General features: G+C 36.0%; 1 protein-coding gene across 6 annotated transcripts in view; it reads right to left on the reverse strand.

The window, feature by feature from the left end:
• The window catches only part of DACH1 (dachshund family transcription factor 1), a 370,345-nt gene that overhangs the window by 110,410 nt on the left and 232,108 nt on the right, over positions 1-27,827 (reverse strand). For 3 of the 6 annotated variants that reach the window (XM_040584154.1, XM_040584153.1, XM_040584155.1), the window contains exons 4-5: positions 11,227-11,382; positions 10,513-10,685 (exon numbers count right to left, since the gene is read on the reverse strand). In XM_040584154.1, coding sequence (XP_040440088.1) covers positions 10,513-10,685; positions 11,227-11,382 — 329 coding nt within the window. The remainder of the gene's footprint in view (positions 1-10,512; positions 10,686-11,226; positions 11,383-27,827) is intronic. The other 3 variants (XM_040584157.1, XM_040584156.1, XM_040584159.1) reach the window with 1 other exon arrangement.

The following is a 27,827-nucleotide window of genomic DNA, read 5'->3' on the forward strand; positions in this document are numbered from 1 at the left end:
GCAGGATGCCAAAAACACTATCCTTGCACTTACTGGCTGATGAGCTGAATAGCTCCCAAAACTCTACTGACAATATCTACCAAAACCCAAGAAATACGCAATTATTTATTACTTGTAAAACTTAACCCTCACTAGCTACCTTTTTTTCTCCATTTTTTGCTTCTCTGTTTCTACAGGTACTCACAAATACAAAGTACTGTGAACAATTTAGGGCATATATAACAATTAAACACATGGTCGACCAACTTTTCAAAACTAGTAAGACTCTCAATTAGGCATCAGATTTGGCAACTATACTAAACAATAGACAACACACTCTTAAGGGCCAAATCTGAAGCATTCCTTATCTTGGTGTGCTTTACAATCCAATCCAAAGTACAAATCCTAACACTTTAAGAATCTAACATTTAACTCCTCCAAAAATGCTCCCACTATATATGAAACATTCACTTTAGGGAGCTGCAATGCGTACACTCCCGCAATATCAAGTCCATTTCATAAAAGAACTGTTCCTGTGACACTGGGCTCTTTTTTATCTTGTAAAGATTTTAACTGTCAGAGATTTTAACTTATGAGATTGTAGTTGTCTCTAGAATTAGAAAACACTCCAGTTTTCTTGAAGAATACCACGTATCGCCCACAACATAACAGTGCCTCAGTCTGTCCAAGTAAAACATAAGTGATGCACTTAACATATTTCCACATTTTTCAAACAGCTCTTTGCATAGATGCAAAGACCATACTGTAAGATCTCATTCCAAAAGTTCCTTTTAAGCAACTTTCTACTAAGATTTATCTAATACATCTGTAATGGTATCCAGAAGATCATAAATACTTCCTTCCCTATATCATATATGTCTTTTTTTTTTCTTACCAGGTCACAAAGATAAACTCAATATTACTCTCTTTTTTTTCCCCATTTCTTTTCTTTCTGCTCCAGCAGCATGTTTAAAATGTTTGAGAAGTGCCTCATTACTAAAAGTCTTCCTCAGAAATATACCAAAACGTAAAGTTGATGGAGTTCAGCTGTGGGTTCCTATACCACTATTGAAGAGAAGACAATTCAGGTAATATGGGTAGAATTAATCCTTCTGCTCCTAAAATGACAGACAAGGAAGCAGTGTCTTCTAGGTTCTCTCCACCTCAGCCTTTCCACAAGCACCCTCTACCCTTTATAATTCCTGATCCTCAGAGACAAAATTCCAGAATCTTTCTGAATAAACCTACTTCCAACAACCATCTGGTTTTGCATGTACATCCTTCATCTCCTGCATATTCCTCTCCAGTATTTTCAGTCTCAGCTTTTTCCTTTGTTCTAGTTTGCTTCTCCATGAGACTCATCTCTTAGGCTTAGTCATCCTTTAATTTTAGTCATGGACTGAGCTCTAGACATGCAACTAAGTATAGCTGTAGAAGTATATGGCTTTTAAAGCTATTCAGCTGTCTTGATGTTCTTCAGTGTTGAACAAACTCCTCTGTGTTTGTGCTTTACATCATTGAAGTGCAGACGACAAAATAACTTAGTTTCAGCATCACACTTTTCAATAGTCTAGGTAATTTCTTATTGGGGAAAGGATATATCACACACATTGTTTCATACACTGTTAATTAAAAAAATTAAAAAGCTTTTAATCAGGAATATTTTATAATATTCTGACCTTTCTAGGAAGGCACTCAACTTCCATGTCTGTTTGTGGTAAAATTAAAATAGTACCTTTCACAATGACCAAAACCCAGACTTCTTACTCTTCAGTTCCTTACTGACCTATTTGGAACTTGTATAAGGAGTATTCCAGGAACAGCTTTCTTGTAAAATGAAATAGTCAAAGAAATTAATTTCTTTGGTATATTTTGTATTCCTTGCAAACAGGGTATTTTGCTTTTACAGTTTCGTTTTTTGTTCAGCTTTAGTCTAAAACATTAGAGACTCCAAATTAATGTTTAGTCTTAAGCATTACAAGATGAATTGGACTAATAATTATTTCCTAACTTCCTCAATCACTACTATAAAATGTGTGCTATCAAACTGACTGAATGCTATATATTTTCATTTCTATTTCCTTATTTGCATACTATCACAAGCTTGCTAAAGATCTTGGTAACTTCCCACTAACGTGCATGTTATCCTTCTCACTTTTTTTGTACAGACAACCTTCTAATCCCAATAAAAATTCAGTTCAAAAGTTTTGTGTTGTCATTAATTGCACTATTATTTTAAACAGTGGATCTATTTCTTATAAAGAACATAAAGCATAATATTTGCATAAGACTTTTTTTCCTCTTTGTGAATAACTTGAACTTATTTATCTTTTGGACCAATTTAAATTAATTTGATTTTCATTTTACTTTTATATCTGCAAGTTTTCATTGATTCTCCCTTGCTGTTCCCGTTACAAGAATACTCATAACAGGTAGCATAAAATGTAGAGAGAGATCAACAGACAAAAAATCTATGGATTTGCTTAATTTTTATTACCCTGTTTACTATAGGATTATTGGGAATAACAGCAGCAGCTGGCTGACAGGAAGTCCAAACAGAAGGCTCCCAACTGAACATTTAACAGTACTTCAAGAGCAGAGAATCAAATCCTTGAAAGCATGGGCAGTACCTGAACTACAGTGACCAAACTGGGAAGTGAGTTTCATAAGACTGGGCCATTATAGAGATTAAAAACAAGCAAGCAAACCAACAAACAAACAAAAGTGGATGGCTGTCAATACCAAGAAAGAGCCTGGCTGTACTGGCAAAATTATAGTACCATCCAAAGTGTTGACAATTTGGAATCATGATGAAGCAGGATCATTCCTGGAAGTGCCATGGAGCCTCATTGTACAGAATTCTGGATTTTGTGGGTTCTCATTAAAATGTCTCGACAACTATTTTGGGCGTGCTTTTTGTGTGTGTGTGTGTATCCCTTCAACTGAATTTATAAATTATATTTTGCCTTCCAAATGAGTATTTGGTCTAACAAACAGAACATCCTTCTAAGGTATACAAAAAAACCCCATGCAACATGCAAACATATAGACATGCAAAAAACTACTAAAACTGAATTAGTAAGTTCTTATTGAGAAGTTGGACACACTTTCCCTGCTTTTTTCTTTTTTTTTCTCTCCTCTTTTGAAAGAAGATCTAGTCTTACTTGAAAAACAACCATTTAAGCTTAAGAAGCACCACTAGGAACTCACCCCTAAAAGTCAAGCCAAATCATAAAACCAGCCAAACACCAAGAATTCATTTACCCAAATGTCATTGTCTATACTACAAATGTCTACACCTGAGCTAGTCTGATTTTTTTACGCATACATTCAGGTCTCCAAGGTACAACTCCCCTCTCAAGTAGGTCCAGTAAATTATACCCTAGAAGACAGCAAAATTAATCCCATCCCTTGTACCTTACACCCCATACATAGTTCCCTGTTACACATGTGAATATGCAAATTTCCAAGCAGAAAAATTTGTACTACCTACTCTGTGTTATGTGTTATATGTAGATAACTATTTTACATGACACAAATTAATTCATAGGAGCGTATGGCTGCTATTACTTGTAAACTGCACCTCGGAAGCACAAATGTTAAAACAAATAATAGGATCCCATATTACTAAAAAAAAAGACATAATTCTGAGTTACAACCTACCAGATATATAGCTACCTTCCTCTAAGCTCATTATTAAAAAAAAAACACCTGTACTAAAAGTTAAAATAAATAATTTAAATCATAGATGGAACTAAGTAACGAGGTGGGACAAAATGTCCTCTAATACAAAGATGATTAAGCCATAATAAAGGAGTTCAGCTACACTTTAACCTAAGGTCTTCTCATGCTAAAAGAAGAAACAGGAGTAAGTGTGCATATACATATTTATATTAACATAAATAAATAAAAGTTATTCTAACCTGGAGATTTTCTCAGTTATGTGTGAGCTAATAAAAATAATTTTAAGATACCGTATTTTCTGCAGTCATTATAAAAATAAAATGAAATATTAATTTGGTTTATAATATACTTGAAACTTGATATCATAATTTTCATGTTTTCTTTCCCAATATCTAAAAGCAGGTGTTTTAGGAGCTGATTGTCTAATTTTTATTGTAGAATATTTATTGTAGACTAATTACTTTTTATTATTTAAATGTTTTATATTAATTCAAATTTCTCCTTATGTAAAGAATAAAATTTGATTTTACTTCATGTATCAGAAAATGAGGAAATGGAAGTAGTTTCCCTCTTTATGCACTTGTGTATGCTACACTTTTCTACACATTCAAGAAAATAACTTTAAAGTAATGTCAAAATCTGTATTTTGAATGCACATACGTCTCTAGAAATAACAGTTTATCTGAAAAGTCAGGCATTTTTCAGGTTAGGCATCCAAAAAGGGCATTTCTGCCACTTTGAGATATAATTAATTTTCTTCGCATTCCCTTTCTGTAAAATGGGTATAGCATATCCAGCTTCATAGGAATGGTGCAAATATGCATCTACCACTGTTTGTGTAATACTTTTCCTGTAGGCACAGAAGTGGCCCTAGAAAACTTCTGCATTCAACACAGGATTCATATCACGCAAGTTAAATAAGACTGGGCCAGACACTGATTTTAAAAAAATAAAATATAGAATAATTAACTATTCACTGAATGAGGTAGGGGTTCTGTGGAAAAATACAATATGTGATGGCAAAATTAAAGTTGCACTGTACTATATGGATGGAATGCTGTCACATTAAGGTTGGAGAGACATTCTGGTATTTCCTAATGTTAGTCTTATCTTTTTAAATTTGGTGATGGTCCTTTTACGTAGGTTTTGGGTGTAATTTTACTTGATGCCTGAAGACAGTCACATCTAAAGATTTTGCAGTACTATCTGATACATTGGCAACTCTGGCAGTTTTCTCAAGTTTACAGTACAGGAAAATTCTGCTTCATTGGTAATAGCAGCAAAGTGGAAGGGTTTTCTATCCAGGAAGTCCAACTGTACTTTCAACGCGCTTCCTATGGCCCCTGCCTCTACAGGACAGTGTGCCAGACAATTTAGAGAAATGCTATATCTAATCCTATTTAAAAAGCTATCATTTCTGTAACTGGAAAGTAAGTTAACAATAACCTCTTCTACTTACAATGGCCAGTACATTTTGGTACTAAAAGTCTGCACTAAACTCAAGGCTGCTCACACAGCAGTTACAGAAGACTTAAGCTGAAGCTTCTACAGTCCCTCTGCTGGCCACCCTCTCCATGAAATTAATTTCCTTGTTTTTCTCCTAAGAGCCCGTTTCCTTTCAGGTCCACCCTCTGAACTTGCTCACCACCACTCTGACATCAGATGTTTAAATGTTCCATCGTTTCTGTATGGCAGTGTCACATTTCTTCTCTTTGGCTATTAGTGGGACTTTCTGGCAACAATTACAGGCAAAAAACATAGGACTATTAAATTACATCAGTAGAAACGCACACGTATTGCCAGTGAAAAATGAAAGTGAATAAATGTTACAATAAAATTTTGTCTCAGAAAAGGCCTATAAATTGAGTTATATAAAAAAAAAAAACCAACAACACCCTGTCTGCAGCTACCTTGGTAAAATAAATTAATAGTAGATTTCTGCTATTGGATAACATGAAGATAACATATAATATATATTATATATATTACAGATGATACATTGTATATATCTTATATAATATATTTAATGTGCGTGTATGTTATAGTATATACAAACAAGTTCTAAACAAGTATAACATAATCACTGCTGTGATATATTTAGAGAATTAGCAAACTTTAGTCTCATGTATTTACTGTGCAGCAGAAGACTAATGTGCTACTACTGATCACCTTGCAGCTGACGGTACTGGTTTCTTCTGGTTTATTCTTAATTCTTTCTATAAGTATTAGTAACATTATATGGATAAAGTGCAATTTTTTATTCTTGCATGCTGCTCTGTTCTAACTTTTACAATGTAGAATTATTTCAAGTTGCTATTTATGTGAGGTATTTCCTTTATATTTTCATATATCTTTCTGCTGTGTGAAAAAAATTGATGTAGTGAAACTGCTAACAAGCTGAGCCTTTGAAACCACGGGCAGGTGATGAAAGCCACCTCATGTCTAAAGCATCCCCAGGTCACAGCTGTCACACTCACTGCAATTCATTGCTGTCACAATCTGCTGTCCCTGCTTGTTGTTGCTTTCCTCTTATTCATCCAACTCATATATCTAAACATTCCATTACAAAAAGACATCTAATGTTCAACTCATGTTTGAAAGGGCACAACACTCTTCTGAAATATAATTCTGAAGATTTTAGAGCACATAGTTCACTGCCAAATCTAAGGTATTGCTTTGTAAGGCTTCCCTTGTAATTTTGTCTTTGTCTCATCTCTTGAGCATAGCAGGATAAAATGTTTGGTTGGTACATGATCTCAGCTTTATTCCAACTTCTTATCATGAAGAAATGAAATATTTCCCAGTAATAGAAAGGCATTTGAAGCTTTGTGAGTTTAAAGATAACAGCACTAACAGTGAACTCAGTGAATTGGAAGGAAAGGTCAGTAAGTCATCTACTGTGGCATGTTCACAAAGGCAATTCTTCTATCCAATGAACCAGGTTGTTTATAATCTGAAGACTCAGATTTTCTAAGACTTAATATTGTTCTTTGTTACTTAATTTTGTTCTTTGTTACTTAATTAAACAAGGTTACTATTGATTTCTTTTTCAGAGTAGAAACTTCTCATAGGTCTTCTAACTTTTCAGAGAGTTTAAACTTGTAAACATCTTGTACTTTAATTTCAAATCTATTCTGTCATTTTAGGTTATGACTATGAACTCCAGGGTGAGTGATGCAAAAACTTGTCAAATCAGCTTGTGGAAAAATTGTCACTGAGGAAAAACATTTAAGTAAAACCAGGGTTAAAAAAATGAGCCAGAAGATAATGAAAACAAAATCAAAAAGTCTAAAAATGTAGCAATAAAAAAATAAAGGAAGATACGATTCTAGTAACAACTTTGAGAAAGAGAGCAACTGCACTATTTGTACATTCCTGTAAAAACACAGAAAAAGGAGGTCTGACCCTCTCACATCTATTCTCTAAGATATTTATTTTGATTGTAGTATAAGTTACTATTCATAAAATTTACATTGCCAGTGCAAGGTTCAAAAACTACGCTGATTAGAGTTTCCTGCTCAACTACTCATTGTATATAATTCAGTGGGCACCAAAATCAGTTTCCGACTATGCCCAGCGAGGAACAGTTAAATTGCCAGTGACATGTCCATGCTCATAGGAAGAAAATCTCCCTCTAACAATAACGTCATGCTTTTTTGTAGCTCAGGTTTATGTTTCAAACCTGGTCAGTATTAAAAAATAGGAACATAATTACTTGGCCATGCTATCTCTATCCACATGACCATATTCATCTGCCATAGAAAAAACCAGAGGACATAAATCTAGACACTTGTTGATACCACAAAGGGGCTGAAGGGAAGAGTATAAAAGTCCTGCAAGAGTAACTTCCTTATCCTTTAGAGTATTATTGAAAGAACTATACGTAGCAAGAACTTACATTTAGAAGGGAGGTTTGGATGGCAGATTAACACTTGTGTTTATATATTTACCTGTAGCACAAATGTATTGTGGGCAATATGCCACAAGCCTTGACTGAAGAAGTCATGGCAGCAATCAGGTAATGTCTCCATCAGGTTCTACATAAAAGTCCTAAAACTCTAACTTAGTCATGCAAACTTTAAAAAATGAATATTACACCCTTGAGTAAGCACAGTTTTCTAAATAGAACTTAGGTTAATTTGGCCATTTAAAACCAACTAATTGTAAATCCACATCTTTTTAAATTATGGTTATGTGCAAACCAAATGGGAACACAAAACCTGTTTTGTTAAATAACTTGCACAAGATGTTATGCCAGGAGCTGCGCAGAAGTTGGCAGATACAATGAAGATTTAATTAGCATGAATACAGGATAGTTGAATTTTCAGAAATGGCAGAGATAAATAGTGTAGATTATTAATACAAACAAAAGTTTAAATAAGCAAGATTGGGGGGGGGGACGGGGGACGGGGTGGGGGGGGACGACACACCAAAAAACCAAACACCACCACCACCCCCCAACCATTTTTCCAGTTACAAAGTGCTGCTAAAACGTTTCAAACACAGAACCAGAATTGCTAGGTACTTTCAAAATCTTCACCCAGATCTTAATGAAATTCTTTTTCCAACTATATGAGCTATAAGAATGAACTTGTTAAGAAGTTAAGGAACCCTAGGAAAAGGAAAATTCTCTGATATGGCACTGCCTATCATTAAAATAATACACGTAGATACATGATGACAGCGTCTACCTTTCAGAGTCCAATACTTTTAAACCTGCTAGGCAAGTTTAGATCAGATGAGCCAGAAGTACATCTCAGTTAAGTGCTTCCTGGGTCCTGCAATATTCCAATAATGGGGTGAGATCTGTGAACACACTAGGCCCTGCATTCCACAAAAGGAAACCTTTTTTCACATAGCCTCAGAGCTATGTTGTAATTCAGATGTACCTGATTTGGTAATTGGAGACAAAGATCAGGGGTATGCTCCCATAGACATATTTAAATGTAGGCCACAGTAACTTAGGCAACTTTAACAGCTAGAACTAGCTTGTAAATCAACTTCATAAGCTCAAAGTGAGCTTGTCAAAGTTTAGAAACAGAAGGGTACCAATGCTCTTGAAGGTCAAATTTTGTACTCTTAAATATGAAATCAAATAGCTCACAGAAAATTAAAGAAGGGAAAACTAGGAAAAACAGTGAAAACAAAGTTTTGTTGCCATAGTAATTCATACTTGTCAGGTGGCATTTAACATGTGCTCCATCCCAATCTTCATTTTTAGATACCTCTGTAATACAAGTGGTCACTGTTCCAATTAAGAAAATAAATTTAGAATGAAATAGAGCACCACGCATGTTCCAGAGCACTTCAGTATCATGTAACTCTTACTAAAGACTGGTCAAGTAAGAACAGAAAAAAAAAAAAAAAAAAAAAGCTGCAGAAATCACCATGCCATTGAATAGTTAGTTAGCAGCAGTGTTTATATTCCCAGGTTATGGGCAAGATGGACATAGGGTGGAATCTAGACTTTCTGACATAGCACCTAAAGAAACAATTCTTCTCAAAACCGTGTCTTAACTTCCCATGTCATCAAAGGTGAGAAAGGAATGACACTGAAGGACTCCAAAGGAGACCCTCCATTTGAAAGTGCAGGTACCTAAATTAGGTCATCAGACCATAATTTTCTAAGTCAACAGCAACATATATTTGTTGACTTTTAACTGAATGGTTCTTTATGATTCTCGTCTCGTTAGGTTAAAGAGGAAAGGAGCACAAAAATGTTGAATGTCTTAATAAATTCAGATCTCTTCATTCTGCTTACATCATCACAAACTTCAAAACTTTTGCAACTCTGGATTTGAAGGTCCAAGAGATTTTAAGTTTACCTAATTTTTGTCAGAGGAACTGCATTAATGGCCAGATTGGATGGGGCTTTGAGCAACCTGGTCTAGTGGAAGCTGTCCCCACCCATGGCAGCGGAGTTGGAAATAGATGCTCTTTAAGGTTCCTTCCAACCCAAACCATGCTGTGATTCTGTGATTTCCAAAACAGCCCTAAAATACCAAACAACCTTGCTTTTGCATATCTATTTCTAACATATGAATGTTACATAAAAGCACAAAAGCTTGTGTACTTTCTGTATCTCATTTATTAGAACTAAAGAAGGCTAACAGGTAAAATGTAGATATCGGAATAAATGTCAAGTCAAACTATAAATATCTAGTGGTAAAGAAGAAATGCCTTTAAAATGAAAATACATCTTCATTCAGAAGACACCATGCCTGTGTTAAATACCTTTATCACCAGATTAATTTAGTTACAGGCAGCAAGCAACCTTAAAATTGGTAGACAATACCAGATATCAGATATTTTTGAGACAACTCTACAATATCACAGTTGTGGCCTGCAGATTACTGGGTCTGTTCTGTGCAACCTCATTTCATTCTGTTCTGGGATTCGGCAATTTAGGTTCTGCAGAGGTAAAGTATCAAGCCTTTCAGCCTTTTTCAGATAATTTGCAGCATTTTGGTTCAAATACTTAGATTTAAAAGTTGGAGGAACAATCTCTGCTCATTTAAGACAGGAGTCATTTCTTCCTTGATATCTTGAGGAATGTTCCCGTTAGATGAAATATGAGAAACCAGAAAGCTGTGTGTTCTGTATGAAAATGCTTCAACTTGAGCACTATTTTAATACTGATTTAGACAGGGGGAGGAGAACTGAGAAGAAAACAAGGGCCACCAGCAGCCTACTGTGTTCCCAGAGCTACAACAGTTGGGTTTCTTGTATATATTGACTTTATGACTTACATTTGACACCTACCCACCTTTATAATATTTATGACAGTTGTGAGTATACTATAATTTTGTGTTGGGTTGGTTGTTTGATTGTTTTTTTTAATATAGTTACCTTAATAACAGATGTCTCAACGCGGGATGGAGGACTCTGCACTTGTGCTGCTGCCGCCATGTTGGCAATGGTACTAAGGTGATTCATCTGGCTCATTGCCATCGTGACAGATGCTGGAGGTAGGCTCACGGGAATTAACGGGTGGGGCATCATCATAAAAGGAAGTTCCAATCCTGGGCAGGGGGAAAAAAAGGGAAATAGGTTTATGCATCTTTTTAAAACATTGTCTTTTTTTTCCTCCTCATGGACAATGTTCAAGTGATGGATGACAAGATGGTTCGGTTCACATTATAGGACAAAGCAACTATATGTCAGTTCTCTTCCGGGATATGTATAGGTAAATCACTAGCAACCATGGAGGGTTTCTAGCCACAAGGAGAGACTATTAGACCTCTTAGTTTGTTCATATCAGTGTAATGTATGATATCATTGCTAAGCAATGGCTGTTTATTGTCTTTTTTAATATCTGCTGCAAGGTGCCTTAGCAATGCATTATTATGCCACTGATGCACAGGTTAGCAGTTATTTTAAGTATCAATTTTATTGCATATGTATTTGTTCTTTATTGTCTCTGCTTCCCCTGCATAACACTTTAAAGGAAGTATTCCAATATTCCCACATCTTTGATTTTTCACAGCCTATTTATATAAACACAAAATAAAGACAGGAATTGGAAAACTGCTGATGTTAGTGCTGAAAGATGTCAACCCGTACCATTTGGCAGAAGGTGGTTCTGTTGAAGAGGGTTGAGAGGATGGCTAACTGGAACATTATGCTGTCCAGGCAAGTTGGGGTGGTTAACAGAGGCCTGTGATCCTTGGGTGGGGGGAGACTGAAGTTTTTCTTTATCCCAAGAACCATCACTGCTGCCTGTGGGGAATGAATATACATTATTTGGATGAAGGAAAACTCCTAATTTTCAATGTCTGAATTTGAGAGAAAGGCCAGCAATCTAACCTTTGCTGCACGTGGCAAATTTTATATTTTTTTATAATTTTTTTTAATATGTGGGTTGGGGGAAAGAGTTTTGAGGTGTTTATTTCCACCCTATGAAAAAAGATATGTAAGGATAACTTTTTAAAGTTAAGTTAGAACACAAACCTAAAAATATTATAGTTGTTCTCATTCACATGAAATTTGTGTTGGGGTATATTTTACATACGCTTTTGCCATTCTTAGCAAGTAAAACTATATATGGCATTTGCTTTATGTGTGAGAGAATATAATTTCCTGAAAAAAACTAAAAAAAGAATACTGCCTGTTATGCCAATTAAAATTTAAACTACAGTCATATTTCTTCTTTTATTGGTGAATAAATAAAACATTATAGGAAGTAACTAAAAAATTAATTTACTGAGGGCACCAACATGCATGCATATGTGTTTGTCTGATGATTCTATTTTGTAAATTCAATTTTTATTTCATATTATTAATTAAAAAGTAAGGGATTATTAATTGATTCCTGCAGTCTTCTGGAGTGGAATAGACTAACAGCAAGGAAGAATGTGGACAAATAAGTGCTAAGATGAGCAATAACTCATATATTTGAGAAATACTCTTTTCAACTAATGTAGACCTCCTCATAAAAAATACCCACAGAATTAAAAAGAAGGGTACTACTAAAGGACAATACTAAAAAATCATATAACATTATGAATTTTTACATTTATATATAATGAAAATTTTTAAATCTTCCGATCTGATGACTTACATTACTCACGCTGCATATTTATGTATAATGCTGAAATTGAGTATATGTATGCTTATGCATACAAAGTTATCTATACACTCATTATATGAGTTTATTTACCATATACAATCAATAAACAATGCTTGAATATATTAATAAGTATGTATATATGCATGCATTCTCAGCAGTATTAATATACCCATCAGCAATACATGATTGTTTCCTTTTTCATGTAGAGCACAATTTCACCCTCTTGACTTTGAAAGTTTCTACTACTTTCATGGGAATTTCTTTTGATAAGGACTTTAGGATAGCATCAGTTAAAACTTATTTAATCTATACTCAATTACTATTTAGCGTTAGGGATTAGAGCAATGTGCCTATTTCTGAACGGTTTTGTATATATGTTTTACTACTTAATGAACAACAGGGCCTGAAAAACAACTGATACTACCTCCTCCTTACTTCAGTAGAAACAGGATTAGCACATTAGTCTTGACACTTTTTAACATCATCTTCATCGGATGACAAAAGCACAAAAGTTGGTAGAATTCCAATTTAATTTCTCTAGATCTATTAAAAACCTGATTGTAAAAGATGTACAACATAGTTTATAATGAAAAATACTACATTATTACCATGATTTTCTTTCTCTAGTTACTTCATGAAACCAGTTAAGGCTCAATATAAATTCTAACTCATTAGCTCAATACTGTCTCAATCCCAGTGTAAATTGTTCAGAAGTAGGTAATGAAAATTCAGTCCAAACCCTCCTACAATCAAACAAAGCAATTTCATGAAACAATGAAAAGAATCAATTATATCAGATACTTTTATTATTTTACAAGAAATTGTCACAACCTTTACGCAGCATACATAGTTGAGTTAGTTAATACATGATTTGAATCTCATCACCTCTGAGAAGTGAACATGTTTTCTTGTATCTTGAGAACTTAGAGACTCTCAAAAAAATGAGCCTATTTCAAACATATGTAATTGAATGAGCTAAATCTTAGCTGGATAAAGAAATATTTCCCTGTAATTTTCTTTTTTCTGATTTTCTGCTTTTTGCCACTATGACATAAATATTTTACTTATTTTGAATATTCTTCTATTAAAAAATAATACTCTGGAAATGAGAGTTAAACACAAAAAATTAGTTAATGTTATTTAATTTTAGCCAAAATGTAGGTGTTGATGTAGATTCAATAGAGAAAGACAGGTAGTTCCAAATGGTTATTCATTCAATCTTAGGGCATGTGTACGTAAATATTAAAGCTGGTTTTACAGTACTTAGGGCTTCATTAAATAAATAAATAAATAAATAAATAAATATGATAATAATAATAATAATAATACCAACAAACAATCCACTGAAAACCACAGAATCATAGAATCATTTAGGTTGGAAAAGATCTTTAAGATCGTCAAGTCCAACATTAACCTAGCACTGCCAAGTCCACCACTTGAACCATGTCCCTAAGTGCCACATCTACACACCTTTTAAATACCTCCAGGGATGTTGGCTCAATCATTTCCCTGGGCAGCCTGTTCCAATGCTTGACAACCCTTTTGGTGAAGAAATTTTTTCTTAATATCCAATCTAAACCTCCCCGGCATAACTCGAGGCTGTTTCCTCGTGTCCCTTTGCTTGTTACTTGGGAAAAAATACTGACACCCACCTGGCTACAACCTCCTTTCAGGTAGTTGTAAAGAGCAATGAGATGGCCCCTGAGCCTCCTTTTCTCCAGGCTAAACAACCTTGGATCCTTCAGCTGCTCCTCTTGTGCTCTAAACACTTCACCAGCTTCATTGCCCTTCTTTGAACACACTCCAGCACCTAATTGTCTTTCTTGTAGTGAGGGGCCCAAAACTGAACACAGGATTCAAGGTGAAGCCTCACCAGTGCTTCATACAGGGGGATGATCACCACCTTAGTCTTTGTGGCCAAACCATTTCTGATACAAGCCAGGATGCTATTGGCCTTCTTGGCCACCTGGGCACACTGCTGGCTCATACTCAGCTGGCCATCAGCCAGCAACCCCAGGTCCTTTTCCACCAGACAGCTTTCCAGCCACTCTTGCCCAAGCCTGTAGTGTTGTGTGGGGTTGTTGTGAACCAAGCGCAGGACCTGGGACCCCTCCTTGTTGAACCTCATACAACTGGCCTCAGCCCATCAGTTGAGCTTGCCCAGATGCCTCTGTAGCCTTTTCACCCTCAAACAGATCAACACTACCCCCTCAACTGGCTGTTGTCTGCAACCTTACAGAGGGTGCACTCAGTCCCCTCATCCAGATCATTGATGAAGACATTAAACAGAACTGGGCCCAATAATGAGCCCTGGGGAACACCATTTGTGACTGGCTGCCAGCTGGATTTAACTCCATTGACCACTACTCTCTATACTTGGCTGTCCAGCCAGTTATTTACCCAGCAAAGAGTACGCCTGTCCAATCCATGAGCAGCCAGTTTCTCCAGGAGAATGCTGTGGGAAATGGTGCCAAAGGCTTTACTAAAGTATAAGTAGAAAACATCCACAGCCTTTACCTCATCCACTAAGCGGGTCAACCTGTCACAGAAGGAGATCAGGTTAGTCATGCAGGACTTGCATTTCATAAACCCATGCTGACTGGGCCTGATCACCTGGTTGTCCTGCACGTGCCACACGATGGCACTCAGGATGATCTGCTCCATAACCTTCCCTGGCACTCAGGTCAGACTGACAGGCCTGTAGTTCCCCAGATGCTCCATCTGGCCCTTCTTGTAGAGTGGCATCATACTTGCCAAGCTCCACTCAACTGGGACCTCCGCGGTTAGCCAGGACTGCTGATAAATGAGTGAAAGTGGTTTGGTGAGCACTTCTACCAGCTCCCTCAATACCCCATAGACTTGTGTGTGTGTGTCTGAGTGCTGTAGCAGGTTGCTCACCATTTCCTCTTGGAGTATGGGGGCTTTATCCTGCCCTCTGCCCCTATCTTCCAGCTCAGGGGGCAGAGTACCCCAAGAACAACTGGTCTTACTATTAAAGATTGAGGCAAAGAAGGCATTAAGGATCTCAGCCTCATCCTTTGTCACTATGTTTCCCCCTGTATCCAGTAAAGGATGGAGATTCTCCTTAGCCCTCCTTTTGTTGCTAATTTATTGATAGAAACATATTTTTTTTTATTGTACAGCAGTAGCCATATTAAATTCTACTTGGGCTCTGGCCTTTCTAATCTTCTCCCTGCATAACCTCATTACATCCTTGTAGTCTTACCAAGTTGCCTGCCCCTTCTTCCAAAGGTCATAAACCCTCCATTTTTCCCTTGAGTTCCAGCCAAAGCTCTCTGTTCAGCCAGGCCGGTCTTCTTCCCCGCTGGCTTCTCTTTTGGCACATGGGGACAGCCTGCTCCTGCACCTTTAAGATTTCCTTCTTGAAGAATATCCACCCTTCCTGGACTCCTTTGGCCTTCAGGGCTGCCTCCCAAAGGATTCTGTTAACTAAGCTCCTAAACAGGCCAAAGTTGGCCCTCCAGATGCCCAAGGCAGCAGTTCTGCTGACCCCCATTCCTTACTTCTCCAAGAATCTAAAACTTGTATCATTTCGTGATCGCTGTGCCCAAAACAGCCTCCGACCATTACATCACCCACAAGTCCAACAGGGCACCTTCTCTAGTTGACTCACTCACCAAATATGTCAAGAAGTTACCTTCCACACACCTCAGAAACCTCCTAGACTGCTTCCTTTCCATTGTATTTCCAGCAGAGACCTGGGAAGTTGAAGTCCCCCACTAGAACAAGAGCTAACAATGGTGAGACTTCTTCCAGATGCTTATAGAATATTTTGTCTGCTCTTCATCCTGGTTAGGTGGTCTGTAACAGACTCCCACCATGATATCTGTCTTGTTGGCCTTCCCCCTGATTCTTACCCATAAGCACTCAACCCTATTATCACCATCATCAAGGTCTAGACAGTCAAAAAACTCCCTAACATACAGGGCTACTCCACCATCTCTCCTTCCTTGCCTGACCCTTCTGAAGAATTTATGGCCATCTATTGCAGCACTCCAGATGTGTGAGTCATCCCACCATGTTTCTGCGATGGCAACTATGTCATGATTTTCCTACTGCACGATGGCTTCCAGCTGCTCCTACTTGCTGTCCATGCAGAGTGCATTAGTGCAGATGCACTTCAGCTGGGCTATTGATTCTGCCACCTTTTGGGTGGGAGGAGCCCTAATTCCTACATGATCATTCTCAGGCACTCCTGTGGTTCCTAACACATCAATAACTCTTGCATCTTTGCTGCCACATGGCTTTCCATCCCATACCTCCACTAAGACAGCAGATCAAAGGACCTCGCTAGCATATCATCCCTTGAACACTGGCATGCTACCCCCACACTCATCTGAGCCTGGTTTTACCCTTTTCCTCCTTCAAATCTAGTTTCAAGGCCTTTCAATGAGCCCTACTGACTCCTGTGCAAAGATTCTTTTCTCCTTTAAGACAGCTGTACCTTGTCTCATATATAAATATATATATGTCAAATATATAAAGGAACACATATAATACATAAATATATATTAATAATTATATATTGTATCTATAATATGTGATATATTAATATTATAACAAAGCAATATGTTTGCATTTATAAAATGTAAAAAAATTATAATGTAGTGAATTCCCAGTAATAAGATATTTTACATATTTTTTAGCAAGATCATCTACAGTACAGTTAATTTCATGTTACGTGCTGATGTTCGATACAGAGATGGAGTCAATTCTGCTGTGACCCTTTCTAACCTGATCAAAGAATTCTGCACAGTCAGTCATAGATTGCCAATTATGGTACCGTTTATACGCTCAGAAATTAGAGCTTTTCTAAATCAGTACCCCCTCCTGCCTTAAAATTACAGTGCCTATTGTTTTAGAGTGATGTCAAACCAAGTAATAAACTGGAAGAAAGAAGATAAGCTTCCAAAAGCAAAGTTTTGAGGCTAGTGTTTAGTCAGTGACAGATTCTTTAATACTCGTAGTCTGGCATTGTCTGTTGACATTTGTTTATAAGGAAAATGATTCATAGACAGAATCCAATCTGTAACATTGGAAACCACTTTCAAACTACAGGCTGTTGCACTCCTGAATGCTTTAAGTGGACAGACACAGATACAAATAGTCTTGGCCATTTGCTGTGTTTTTCTCATGTTAGTTAAGCAGAACGATTTTCCTCTTAGAGGAAACAGTTATTTTCATTAATGTCAAAGCAAAATAAGTGTTATTCCTTAGACACTATTCACTGTCTGCACACGAAGTGCAAGCTACCGGTTATGTCACTTTTTACATTTGATTTTGATTTAATGTCTACAGTGGTTTCAAAGAGTATTAAAAATCTGTTGCCTTCTTCCTCTTCACTTGTTGCCCTGCTGGAGGCTTATGTTTTTCCAGTTTCCATCAGTGGTTGTCAAGTCTTTGTAATAGGATTAAAAGCTTGGACACCTGATATCCCTGGGTGCTGCAGTTCACCCTCATAAAAGCTGTTTGCTTTAAATTGAGAGAAAATCAGTTTTTAGTGGCATAATTAATTAAATTATGCAAAGTGTTCCAGATTCAGCATAACACTTTCTGAAGCAGCAATTGGAAGCTCTACATTGCATTCAAACTGCATTTCAATTGACGCTGCACTAGGCTGACCATAGAGTAGCATTTTTAAGGCTTTCAAGCACAAGGGATACAATTTTGAAATGCAAATGCTTAATGTTGAGTGCTCAAGCCCCATACATGTGCACTTGAATAGGCAATTTGGTAGCCAACTATGTATTTCATGTGCAATAGTGCTAATACGAGCACTCAAAAAATTGAAATAGAAGTTCCAAATGCAAGTACACATGCTTAAAAACTGGGCTCAGCTTGTCTCACATTTACTCATCGTGGACAACCTGATGGAACAAAAATTACAATATATTTTCATAATTTAAAAGGTGGACTGCAGAATTCAGTGTTTTCCCCATCACCAACATTTCAGCACATATTGTCCATAATGTGAGTTACCTTCTCCCATAATCAGCAGTTACACAACAAACCGTTATTTGTACACTGAAGTGAGTCTGTAAAAGCCTGATGCCTGGATTATTTGTATTCATTAGTAGCACAATTAGGTAGCTAAGGATGATAATAATAAATGAAACAATTCTGGACTGGAAGGTAATGCAGCCAAGAAAATCAAGCAGAAAACTGAACTGTACAATGTCAGCCTCACAAACAAACCCTGATCTAAACATGCCAAATTAATTTTTACAATGACGTCTCTTACTTGCTTACTCCTTTTCCTTTCTCATTCTGTCCCCATTAGGATTTAGTCTGTCTAAATTTTGGTTCCTACAATGTGAACTGAGCAGTTTAGTTCCTGTGATAGGCAACAGGCTGTGGAGGACTGCTAAACTCAGTCTGTGGGAGGCTGACCTACCTTTGGTCAGCTGAACCCAAACCTCCTTGTTACAGGGACTACAGTGACCCTTCTCACAGACTCCACTCAACAGCTTAAGTACATACCACGGGAAATGGCAAAAATAATTTGAGAGGTGTCTTACAGGGTTGGTTAGTACAACACTGCACCTGCAGACTTCATGGCTCTCTGGAGACGTAGATCAGGTAGGATACTCAGCGGTGTCTAAGATTGTAGCACATATCTATGTCTAGGCAACTAAGCCAAAACTTTCTTGATTACAGGTGGATCTTAGAAATTAAAATTTGGCTATTTGCCAGGCCCTCGGGTCTTCCTCTTCCTTTCATGTGCAAAACTTGGATATTTTACGGCATCCCAGAGAACACTTCAAGCCTGTCTTTAGGCAAATGAATCCCAGCCCTGGCTCAGGATGGTTTCAGGTACTATTATGTACACAACTGATATCACGTAACAAAAACACAAAAGACAGCCTGAGTTTCTACTAGCAATTTAAAAGAATACTTTTTTTTTTTCCTTTTTGTGTACTACTGATCTTTTTTCAATCCCCTAATCTTGACGTTATCGTCTGTGTTTGCTGAAATAATTTGTATCTCAGCAACAATTACCAAACAAAGCATCAGTATCAGCTGTGTGGGCTCATTTTTCTGAAGTAGACCATTCACTAGCTAGGCTATTTATGTCCACTGGAAAATATGCATAATCAGTGTGCTAAACACCAGTAATCTTAGCATCCTGACAGTGAGGAACCTTCTTCGTAAAACTGTCCAAATCAAATCCTGGTGTTTTAGACTTTGAATTGCTATAAATTTGTGATACTATTTTTTAATAAGTCAGTCCCCTAAATCAGCTGTAGTATTTACCTGCAATATATGAACATTGTGAGACTGTACAGACACCTACAGATAAAGGCACTTTCATAAGACCTCTATGTTACTGCTACATCATTAAAAGCAAAAAGACCTTTGCCATGTGTGAACAGTATCATCTGTCTAATATTATTGATACTTTTTTTAAAAAAAAAGTATTGCTGCCTTTTCTGATATCACAAAGATATCAGGAGAGCAAGTACTACAATATAAGAAAGCAATAAGTTTCACAAGACTTCTGTGGAATACTTTGTATGCTGCTCTAGATAAGGTGTTGTTTTTTCTTTTTTTTTTTCTCCTCACAAACCCTTGCCTCATTATTTTCTGATTATATAATCATGCTTATGCTCTTAAATAGGCCATGAGCAATGTGGCCTGAAAATTGAAAGTTTTTACGATTTTCTCTAACATAGTAGGCTGATGTGTCTGGTATTTGTAGCTCTGCTATTATCACAACAGAGCATAAATAGGTATAGCAGCACATTCTGAGAAAAAAAAAAAAAAAAAAGACCAAAAAAAGACTATTCTTTGATAAAATTTTCCCCACAGAAATACATAAAGGAGAGGCCAAGAGACCCTTTGTAATCACATACCATTTCTTCTTTGCAGAGAACAGTAGAAATCTGAAAAATATGTTTTAGCCTAAGCCATGGTGACTGCTTCATTCACTGTTTTAATTTTATTGCAAAGTTTTCTATTGGCAGTGGCAGAGAAATGGCAACTGCACTTGGCACTGTAAGCCAGATATGTACCTGCTTTCCTCACCCTTTCTGTATTTATGTTCTGATAAATAAATCTGAAGCACAAACTGGTAATTCCAGGAAATAAGATGGAATTCTTCATGCTGAATATCAGAGTATATGCTTAATCATGAACCAGAAAACACCGAATTTATACAAACTAATAAGGGAAAGGATGCTTTTACTGTGACAATGAATCCCATGGAATACATGTTATATTTTATACTAATCCTTCATTATTTCACCAAAAATACTAACACAGGAAAAGCTTTCTTAAAATTCCATTTAATTAATAATGAAATTATCCAACACAAGTGAAAGCTCAGCAAGTCAGTTACAGGCTGGGTGACATTTACCTAAAAATAGATTTTCCATTTGTCTTGTTTCACAAGTACCTAACTTATTACCATTTCATTGATAATATACAGTTTATTCTATGGTTATATGTTAGAAGATAATGCAATTTAGACACGTAAAAGTAAATTTGTCACATCACCAAGAAACAAAAAAATAGTTGCAGTTGTATGCACTGTATTCAGGAAAATAACAACTGGACAACATTTTACTGTCACCTCAGGTACACCTGAGCAAATATGTTAACTTCAGAGCAGAAAACTAGAACTACAGCTAATCCCTTGATGTAGATTTTTTATAATACGAAGACTAATGAGCTATCAGAAGTCAACCAAAATCAGCAGAAAACTACATTTTCTTTATCTCACTTCGAACATGATGAACATCACAAATTATTTAGTGAACATCTTGACTATTGTATGGGCTAATTTATAAAAATTCCCATTTAATAGATAATTAATACATTACTCTATATCCTCATTGTATGTAATTGTGTATATGAATATCTTCTGTAGGCTTAAAGACCAGGTGAGATAGAACATGCCCAGAGGAGTAGTCTATAACTTCATGTTTAGAACACTTTCTGGGAAATATGGATTTCAGTTGTCTTAGCATAAGATACCCTGTTGCTTCAGTTTATAAAGAAAGAAGGTATGCTCATTCAATTTTTTTCTCCATAAAATCAGTATAATAGGCTCAGTATGACAGGCTTCATTTCTAGTACAGTGGAAACTAAAACAGATCCAGAAGATGCAGGTTTGAGCTTATAAGTGACAGCACTGTTATTCAGGCCTATGGGCCTAAGCTTTGCAGAAAATACAAATTTGGATGGGAGTTTGTGCTTTCCATCTACACTGGTCTGATGTACGCACTTTCTCAGTTGGTTTGGACCATGATTTTTGACCCTTACTATGCCTAGTCTGAGTTTTACAGTGTCTAATTCTGTTTTAGCAGTGCTCAGAAACAAGAAAAGCAAACCAAAACAATACACCCTATCCCTATTCAATAACTTATCTTTCTGCTTTTCTTTATCTTTTCCTAAAGAATTATCTTGAATGACCCAAAAAGTTTTTAAAAATATTAACCTTTTTACTGTCCCTTTAACACAAAAAGAAAAATTCTGCAGATTTTCAGGACACCTAGGTACAGCCGATAGTCCTGTAATACAATAAACTAACAGAAAAAAAAGGCAGAAAATCCTCAGTAAATATATTGAAGTGCAAAAAGTACACATAGATAAAGTGCATAAAGTGACAATCCCAAGCTTCCTAATGTCTTCAGTAAATAGAAGGATAGATACCAGCAGTTGGACCACTTTGCCCAACGTGTTTCAGCTGTGTTACAGTATGGAAAAATAAAAGATGCAAGATACACAGGGCTTGAAGCACTAAAATCAAGTGAGGAGGCCTCTCTAAAGTCACGTTGAGTATTTTCAGAAAAAAGATGCACCAGGGATGTAAATGCAAAGCAGGGAGGCTAACATATTACAGGTAATCATTGTTATTGATGATCTTTTTTTTTAAAAAAAAAAAGCTGAACTAAAGAGGAATATTTTAATTTCCAGCACAAATGCTGCACAACCTCATAACAGTACATGCGCTTAACAGGCTGCACACAGAATACTTTCTTAAACATTATTCTTCAGCTTTTTATTCTAATTTTTTTAGATATTTTCTTAGAAAACAAAGATAAATTATCAAAAATCAGTCCTTATTAATAAACAGATTAATAGCCAGTCTTAAGCAAATTTGATAGCAAAGTCTCAGTAACTCCAGGGAAAAGGAGATTTCTGTTTGCCTGGATTTTGGCTTGATGTGCAGTGCAGGGCTGAACACACCCTGCCATGGGAACAGAGGTTTCCAAATCAATGCCATGTCTCTTCCACACCAGAAAACTGATGGAGGAAAGTCAGAAGACTGCATGAGCTCTGAGGCTTGTAAAGCCATCTCCTCCTCCTTTGGGAAGCTGATGCTAACTGAAAGCTTCAGAAGGAATTGTCTTACTCTTGAGTTGCCTGTACAGGTTTGATTTAGCTCTCTCATGACCACTCTGATATAGTCTATAATGTTTAGGTGTTATAAAGTCTTTTTGTAAATTTGCAGCCAGTAATAGGCTCATGCTTCAAAGCAATACAGTGATGATAATTATAAAAATAAAAATAACAATAAGAAGAATAATATTAATGTTAAAAATGCATCTTTTCTAGCTTTTAAGTATACAACTTCACCACTTCAGTGTTACAGAACACATGTATCTATCCGTGTGTACATCTCTTACCTTTATGTCCTGCACACACACACAAACTACACATGTAAATACATGGTACAAAAAATTGTTCACTAGAAAGTTACTAAAAAATATCCTCTTTTCCTACATTTGGATTTGTATACGGAGCATATATGTCAACCAGCTCAAAATCCAGTCTGCTCAGCCTAGCAAACAAAATCGTACCATGAATCATGCTTCCTTCATTGAAGTTTAACATATATTAACTTGCGTTCAACACAGAATAAGAATCATTATTACAGCTCAGCTGTTATTCAGTACTTCATTATGCTACAGTAACTTCATTTGCACTTAAGCCTTTAGGGTTTTTTTCTATATTTCCATGTCCCAAGACACATGACTGTGCCATTCTACTACTTAAAGAAGGAAATCTTATCTAAGAGTTCATGGATCCTGAATCTCATTCTTGGGCTGTTGAAACTGTTTCTGCTCACAATTTATTATTTTCTCAGGATGATGATGAAAAAAACAACTAGTATGACTAGCAGTAACAGTAGCAGTAGTAGTAATGATATGTGATAAAGCATGTGGACAGTCCTGGCCCAAATGGGCTTTACACTGTGAAAATACTGTAAGAAACAGTACATACACACAGACAACAGACTATAAGGAATTTCACTCACTAAGGAAGAGCTACATACACATGTATATCTGTTATAATTTCTTCTTACAATTGCTGCTGTTTATGCAAAACAGATCATTTTCTCTTTGAGTTTTAGCCTACAATAGTGTCTTATTTATTTACATATTGATACCCTATTATGTTCACAACTGCTGCTGTTTTTCTGACTTGGAGCCTTACAAAAATGATCAAAGGCAAAACCTTAATGCAAAGGAAGCCAAAAGTATGAAATTGGATTAAGAGGGTAGGAATATGAAAGTGATACATCTTAAACAGTAAATTTCTTAAATATTTTCTTGGATTTTTGTCATTTCTTTTGGGGAGAGGTGGTAACTATTTTATAATTAGTTTTTGGCATTTTTGAATCCCTTTTAAAATGGAAAGGCATCAGTATCTTTAAGTTATTTAAAACAAGATACTTATTTTTACTTCTGAAGAGGCCTAGACCACTGCTACCAACAGCCACCTCTAGTGGCAAAAATTTTAACCTATTGTGGAAAAGACAAAAGAGCCAAGCCAGTGTTTGACATCGTTAAATGACAGCATATTATAATAATTTATTCAATATTGGCTTTAGAGTAGTTTGGGGTTTTTTGTAATAGTTCTAGTAAAAAGTTCTCCTAAGCTATTATACCAAGATTTAGTACTGTGAATTTCACCAACCCTACATGAATTTATAGTCATTCTAGTCATTCTAGTATCTTATATCAACCCAGTTTGTGAAGAACACATACACCTTTTAATTGTACCCTAAATAATATGTCTAATTGTGTCTTGGGCAAAATTCTTAGCAAGAGATTTACCTCCGATCCATCTCACCTAGTAAAAATTGGGATGGTAGACTCTTTCAGTGGTCAGGAAAGGACATAAGCACATCTCTTATTCTGTTTCCTAGCTCCATCAATCTTTCTTCATGACCAGTAATTCAGCTGGTTAGAGATGAGGAGAGGTACATAACAGGCGAGAGAACAGGTATATACATAGACAAAAGAAGTACTTGTCTTTCACCCTGTCTTGTCTAAATTAGTAATAATACTCTTCAGGTCCAAATGGGGGGTGCAGTGTTTACAAAGATAACCTCTGTTCCCAGGTCTCTTGCTTTCTGGGCAAGTTTTTTGACTAGTATATAACCAGTGGTTACTATCTAATAACAAGGTGGGCTAGATGCCTTCTCAGAAGTCTGTGTTTGGTCCTCTGCACACCAAACAGATAAAAATGTTTCTTCAGTAAGTATCTCAGACATGTCTCTTAGAGTTAAGCCCTACAAACAAGATGTTACCATGCATTAGCATTTTACATTGACCAGCTCAGTATCAGATATTTCTAGATCATCATTTACCCTAAGTTTCTCGAAACCATATGAAAACACCTTAGCTGGTTGTTTGAATTCTATTATGGTGGCCAGGCACCTCAAAACTGTTCTACCACACTGGAGCTGGCAGTGTACAATCCATCATTACGGAGCATTATTGACTACAGAAAAGTCAGCACTGCTAATTTTTAGCTGCCTCATGTCAGATGAGAAGGATCTGGATGTAAATCTTTGTCTAGTGTTTTCGTGTTTTCTTTAATGCACAGCACTAGCCATGATGCTGAACGAGTTATTCTGAAAAACTGTTAGCTTCTACCACAAGCATTTTCTTGGTATAACCCAAGGAACCATGATGTTGTCCCTTCAAGAGCAGATGAGCATGTTATCTCATGTCCCTGTTACAATATTAAGAATAGGTTTGCAGGTCTGCACTTTGATAAAAGTGTTGGACAAAGCAGAGTCCCAAATATCATTTAAGGGTCGCTGAGACAGTCTGATGTTCAAGGACTGGTATACTTGGATTATCACTAATAAAGGAGAAATGTCAGAGACGTCATAATCTGTCCACCTTCAGCACAACCCAATCTCAACTTTGTTCACTACAGCATATAAAGAAAACACAGCAGATTCTTCTCAAGTATTGGGCTACAAAAATAGCCATTTTCTTGAATATTAAACTCATCTGATAATGCTCTCATTAATGTTCTTTAAATGCTTCTCATGGGGTCTAAGATGTCTTCTACTGTCAAACACAACTTCTATGCAAAGAAAAAAATCTGTGCGTCATGTGTTGTCAAACTGGGTGTTATGCTTACATATAAGAAAATACAAGTGAATTGATCATTTGTAATACATGCTGCTTAAGCAAAGAAAAGCAACAATTTTCAGACTGAAAACTCCTCAGGCATAGACCTTGAACTAAAATATTGCTACAAAGGCCAGAATTTTCCTGATACTCAAGGAAAAAATATGCAGAAATTGTGTCTGCTTCTCCAAATTTTAAAAACTTTTAATTCTGATTTAAGATTTTTGTCTTTGAAATGAACTTGAACATTTTTTCAAAATCTTTGCTTTTGTAAACAAGCTGTCTAGTGTATAGTCAATAAAGATTTCTGACAAAAATAAAGCTTCGGTTCTCACATCTAAATCATCAAGACATAAATATACAGACAAATCATTAACAGATGACAATTATCCTAGAAACCAAATGCTAGAAATAAAATTTGGCCTAAAGGCTAGAATAACTTAAGAGTAGTATTCCTAGAAATGGAATTACAAGTAGTAGCACTTGATGTTTGGCATACAAATTTGGCATACAGCTTACAGGCCCTGCAAGACCTAGAATTCTTAATTCCACAATTATACTCTGTAACAGGAAAACATCTACAAATCATTTTTAAATATACTTCCCTTTATAAAGATTAAGACAGAAATCCTGTTTCCATTAAAGTCATTGAGACTTGACTAAGGCCCAAATTTCATTCTGGTTGCTTTGATGTACCAGTCTGAGCACAGCTGAGCACAGAGATACAAGTTCTAATTCAAAGTAGTGCTGAGGCACGTCAGCTCAAAGCATGTACAAAAGCTAAAAATTGGCTAAAACTTTATTATCTTGTGGTTAATCTGTAAAGGGATAAAATATGTTATATAAATATGAGATATATGATAACAGAGTATTTTTCCTGCTAAGTGATTCACCCAAAAAGGAAATTTAAAGATCAAGACTACCCTTAGTTTCCACAGGGATTTCTGCACAGTCTTTAGGACTGATACTGTGTTAAAGTATTAGTACAATTTTTCAAGCAAATTACTCTGAACATAATGCTTTGAAAAATTTAAAAAAGGAGAACAGGTAGCAAATGTCATTTTTTTCATAGCTACAAAATGCAAACGCCAAGTGTTTTAACCTAATGAATAAATGAGTTTGTCCTTTATGTATAAAATATAGTTTGTGTTTGTTGCACAAGTTTTTTAATAATAGATGAATTTTAGGTTTGCTTCAACATATTCAATAAAGTGTGATTAATTTGGTTTTTCAAAAATGCAAACTAGACATTACTATATTACTCTGCAAAATGCACAGCTTGCAACATTATTGTCTCTGTGGGATCTTAAATTGAATTGTAAAATGTGTCTTATTTCGAGTTTGATTTATGTAAGAAATTTCAGTGGATAATGCCCTTTTTGAAGTTTCAGTGCTTTCTGTAAAGAAAAAATACATAACCAAAAATCATGACATAGCTTATTATAAATCACCGCGAAGTTTCATCCTTACATAATGTTCCACTTAAAAATCATATACTGATGCCACATATTATGTTCAATTCAGTGAATTAACTTTTTTGAAGTTTCATATTATGACAGATTATATAACGCATTTTTGACATGTTCTGTGATTTTATTGCGATATTCTAAGTAATTACCAAATCTCTTTTTCTCTAAAAAAGCTTTCCTGTGCCCTGAGAATTAATCTATGATACCATTTAACTTGGCTTTTTGAAGTAAATATCACTAGATAAAAAGCCAGCTGGTTCTGAATAATGGGATACTTGAATGAATGTATTAGTGTTTGAAAATGAGAGTACAAATCTTTTAAAAAGATTAATTTCCATAAGAAAGATAGCTCACAGATCTACAAAAGAATAAATTCAAAACATAATAAACTGCAGAAAGAAAGGTAGATTAAAGTAAAGGCAGCAGCACCTTGTTATTGCAGCTGTTGTATAGCAGTGATTCTGTATCAATTACAACATTTGGTAGGTATGGGCAGCCTCTTCAAAGGTTTCAGTATAAACCTTGAGCCTGGAATACACAGTACACCCTACGTAATAACTTGAGTGATTAATTTTTTTTTCCTAACAGGACATAACTTTTGTTCCTAACAATTGAGTCTCTGGGAAGAGTTACAGACGCTTCTGACTTTAATGTGAAAAGCTAACATCAGTTTTGTTTTTTATTAAAGATTTGGATATGAATTTATCTTTATCATGAAAAGAGCTT

This window comes from Falco naumanni, chromosome 2 (genome assembly GCF_017639655.2).
Source record: "Falco naumanni isolate bFalNau1 chromosome 2, bFalNau1.pat, whole genome shotgun sequence".
Classification (NCBI taxonomy): domain Eukaryota; kingdom Metazoa; phylum Chordata; class Aves; order Falconiformes; family Falconidae; genus Falco; species Falco naumanni.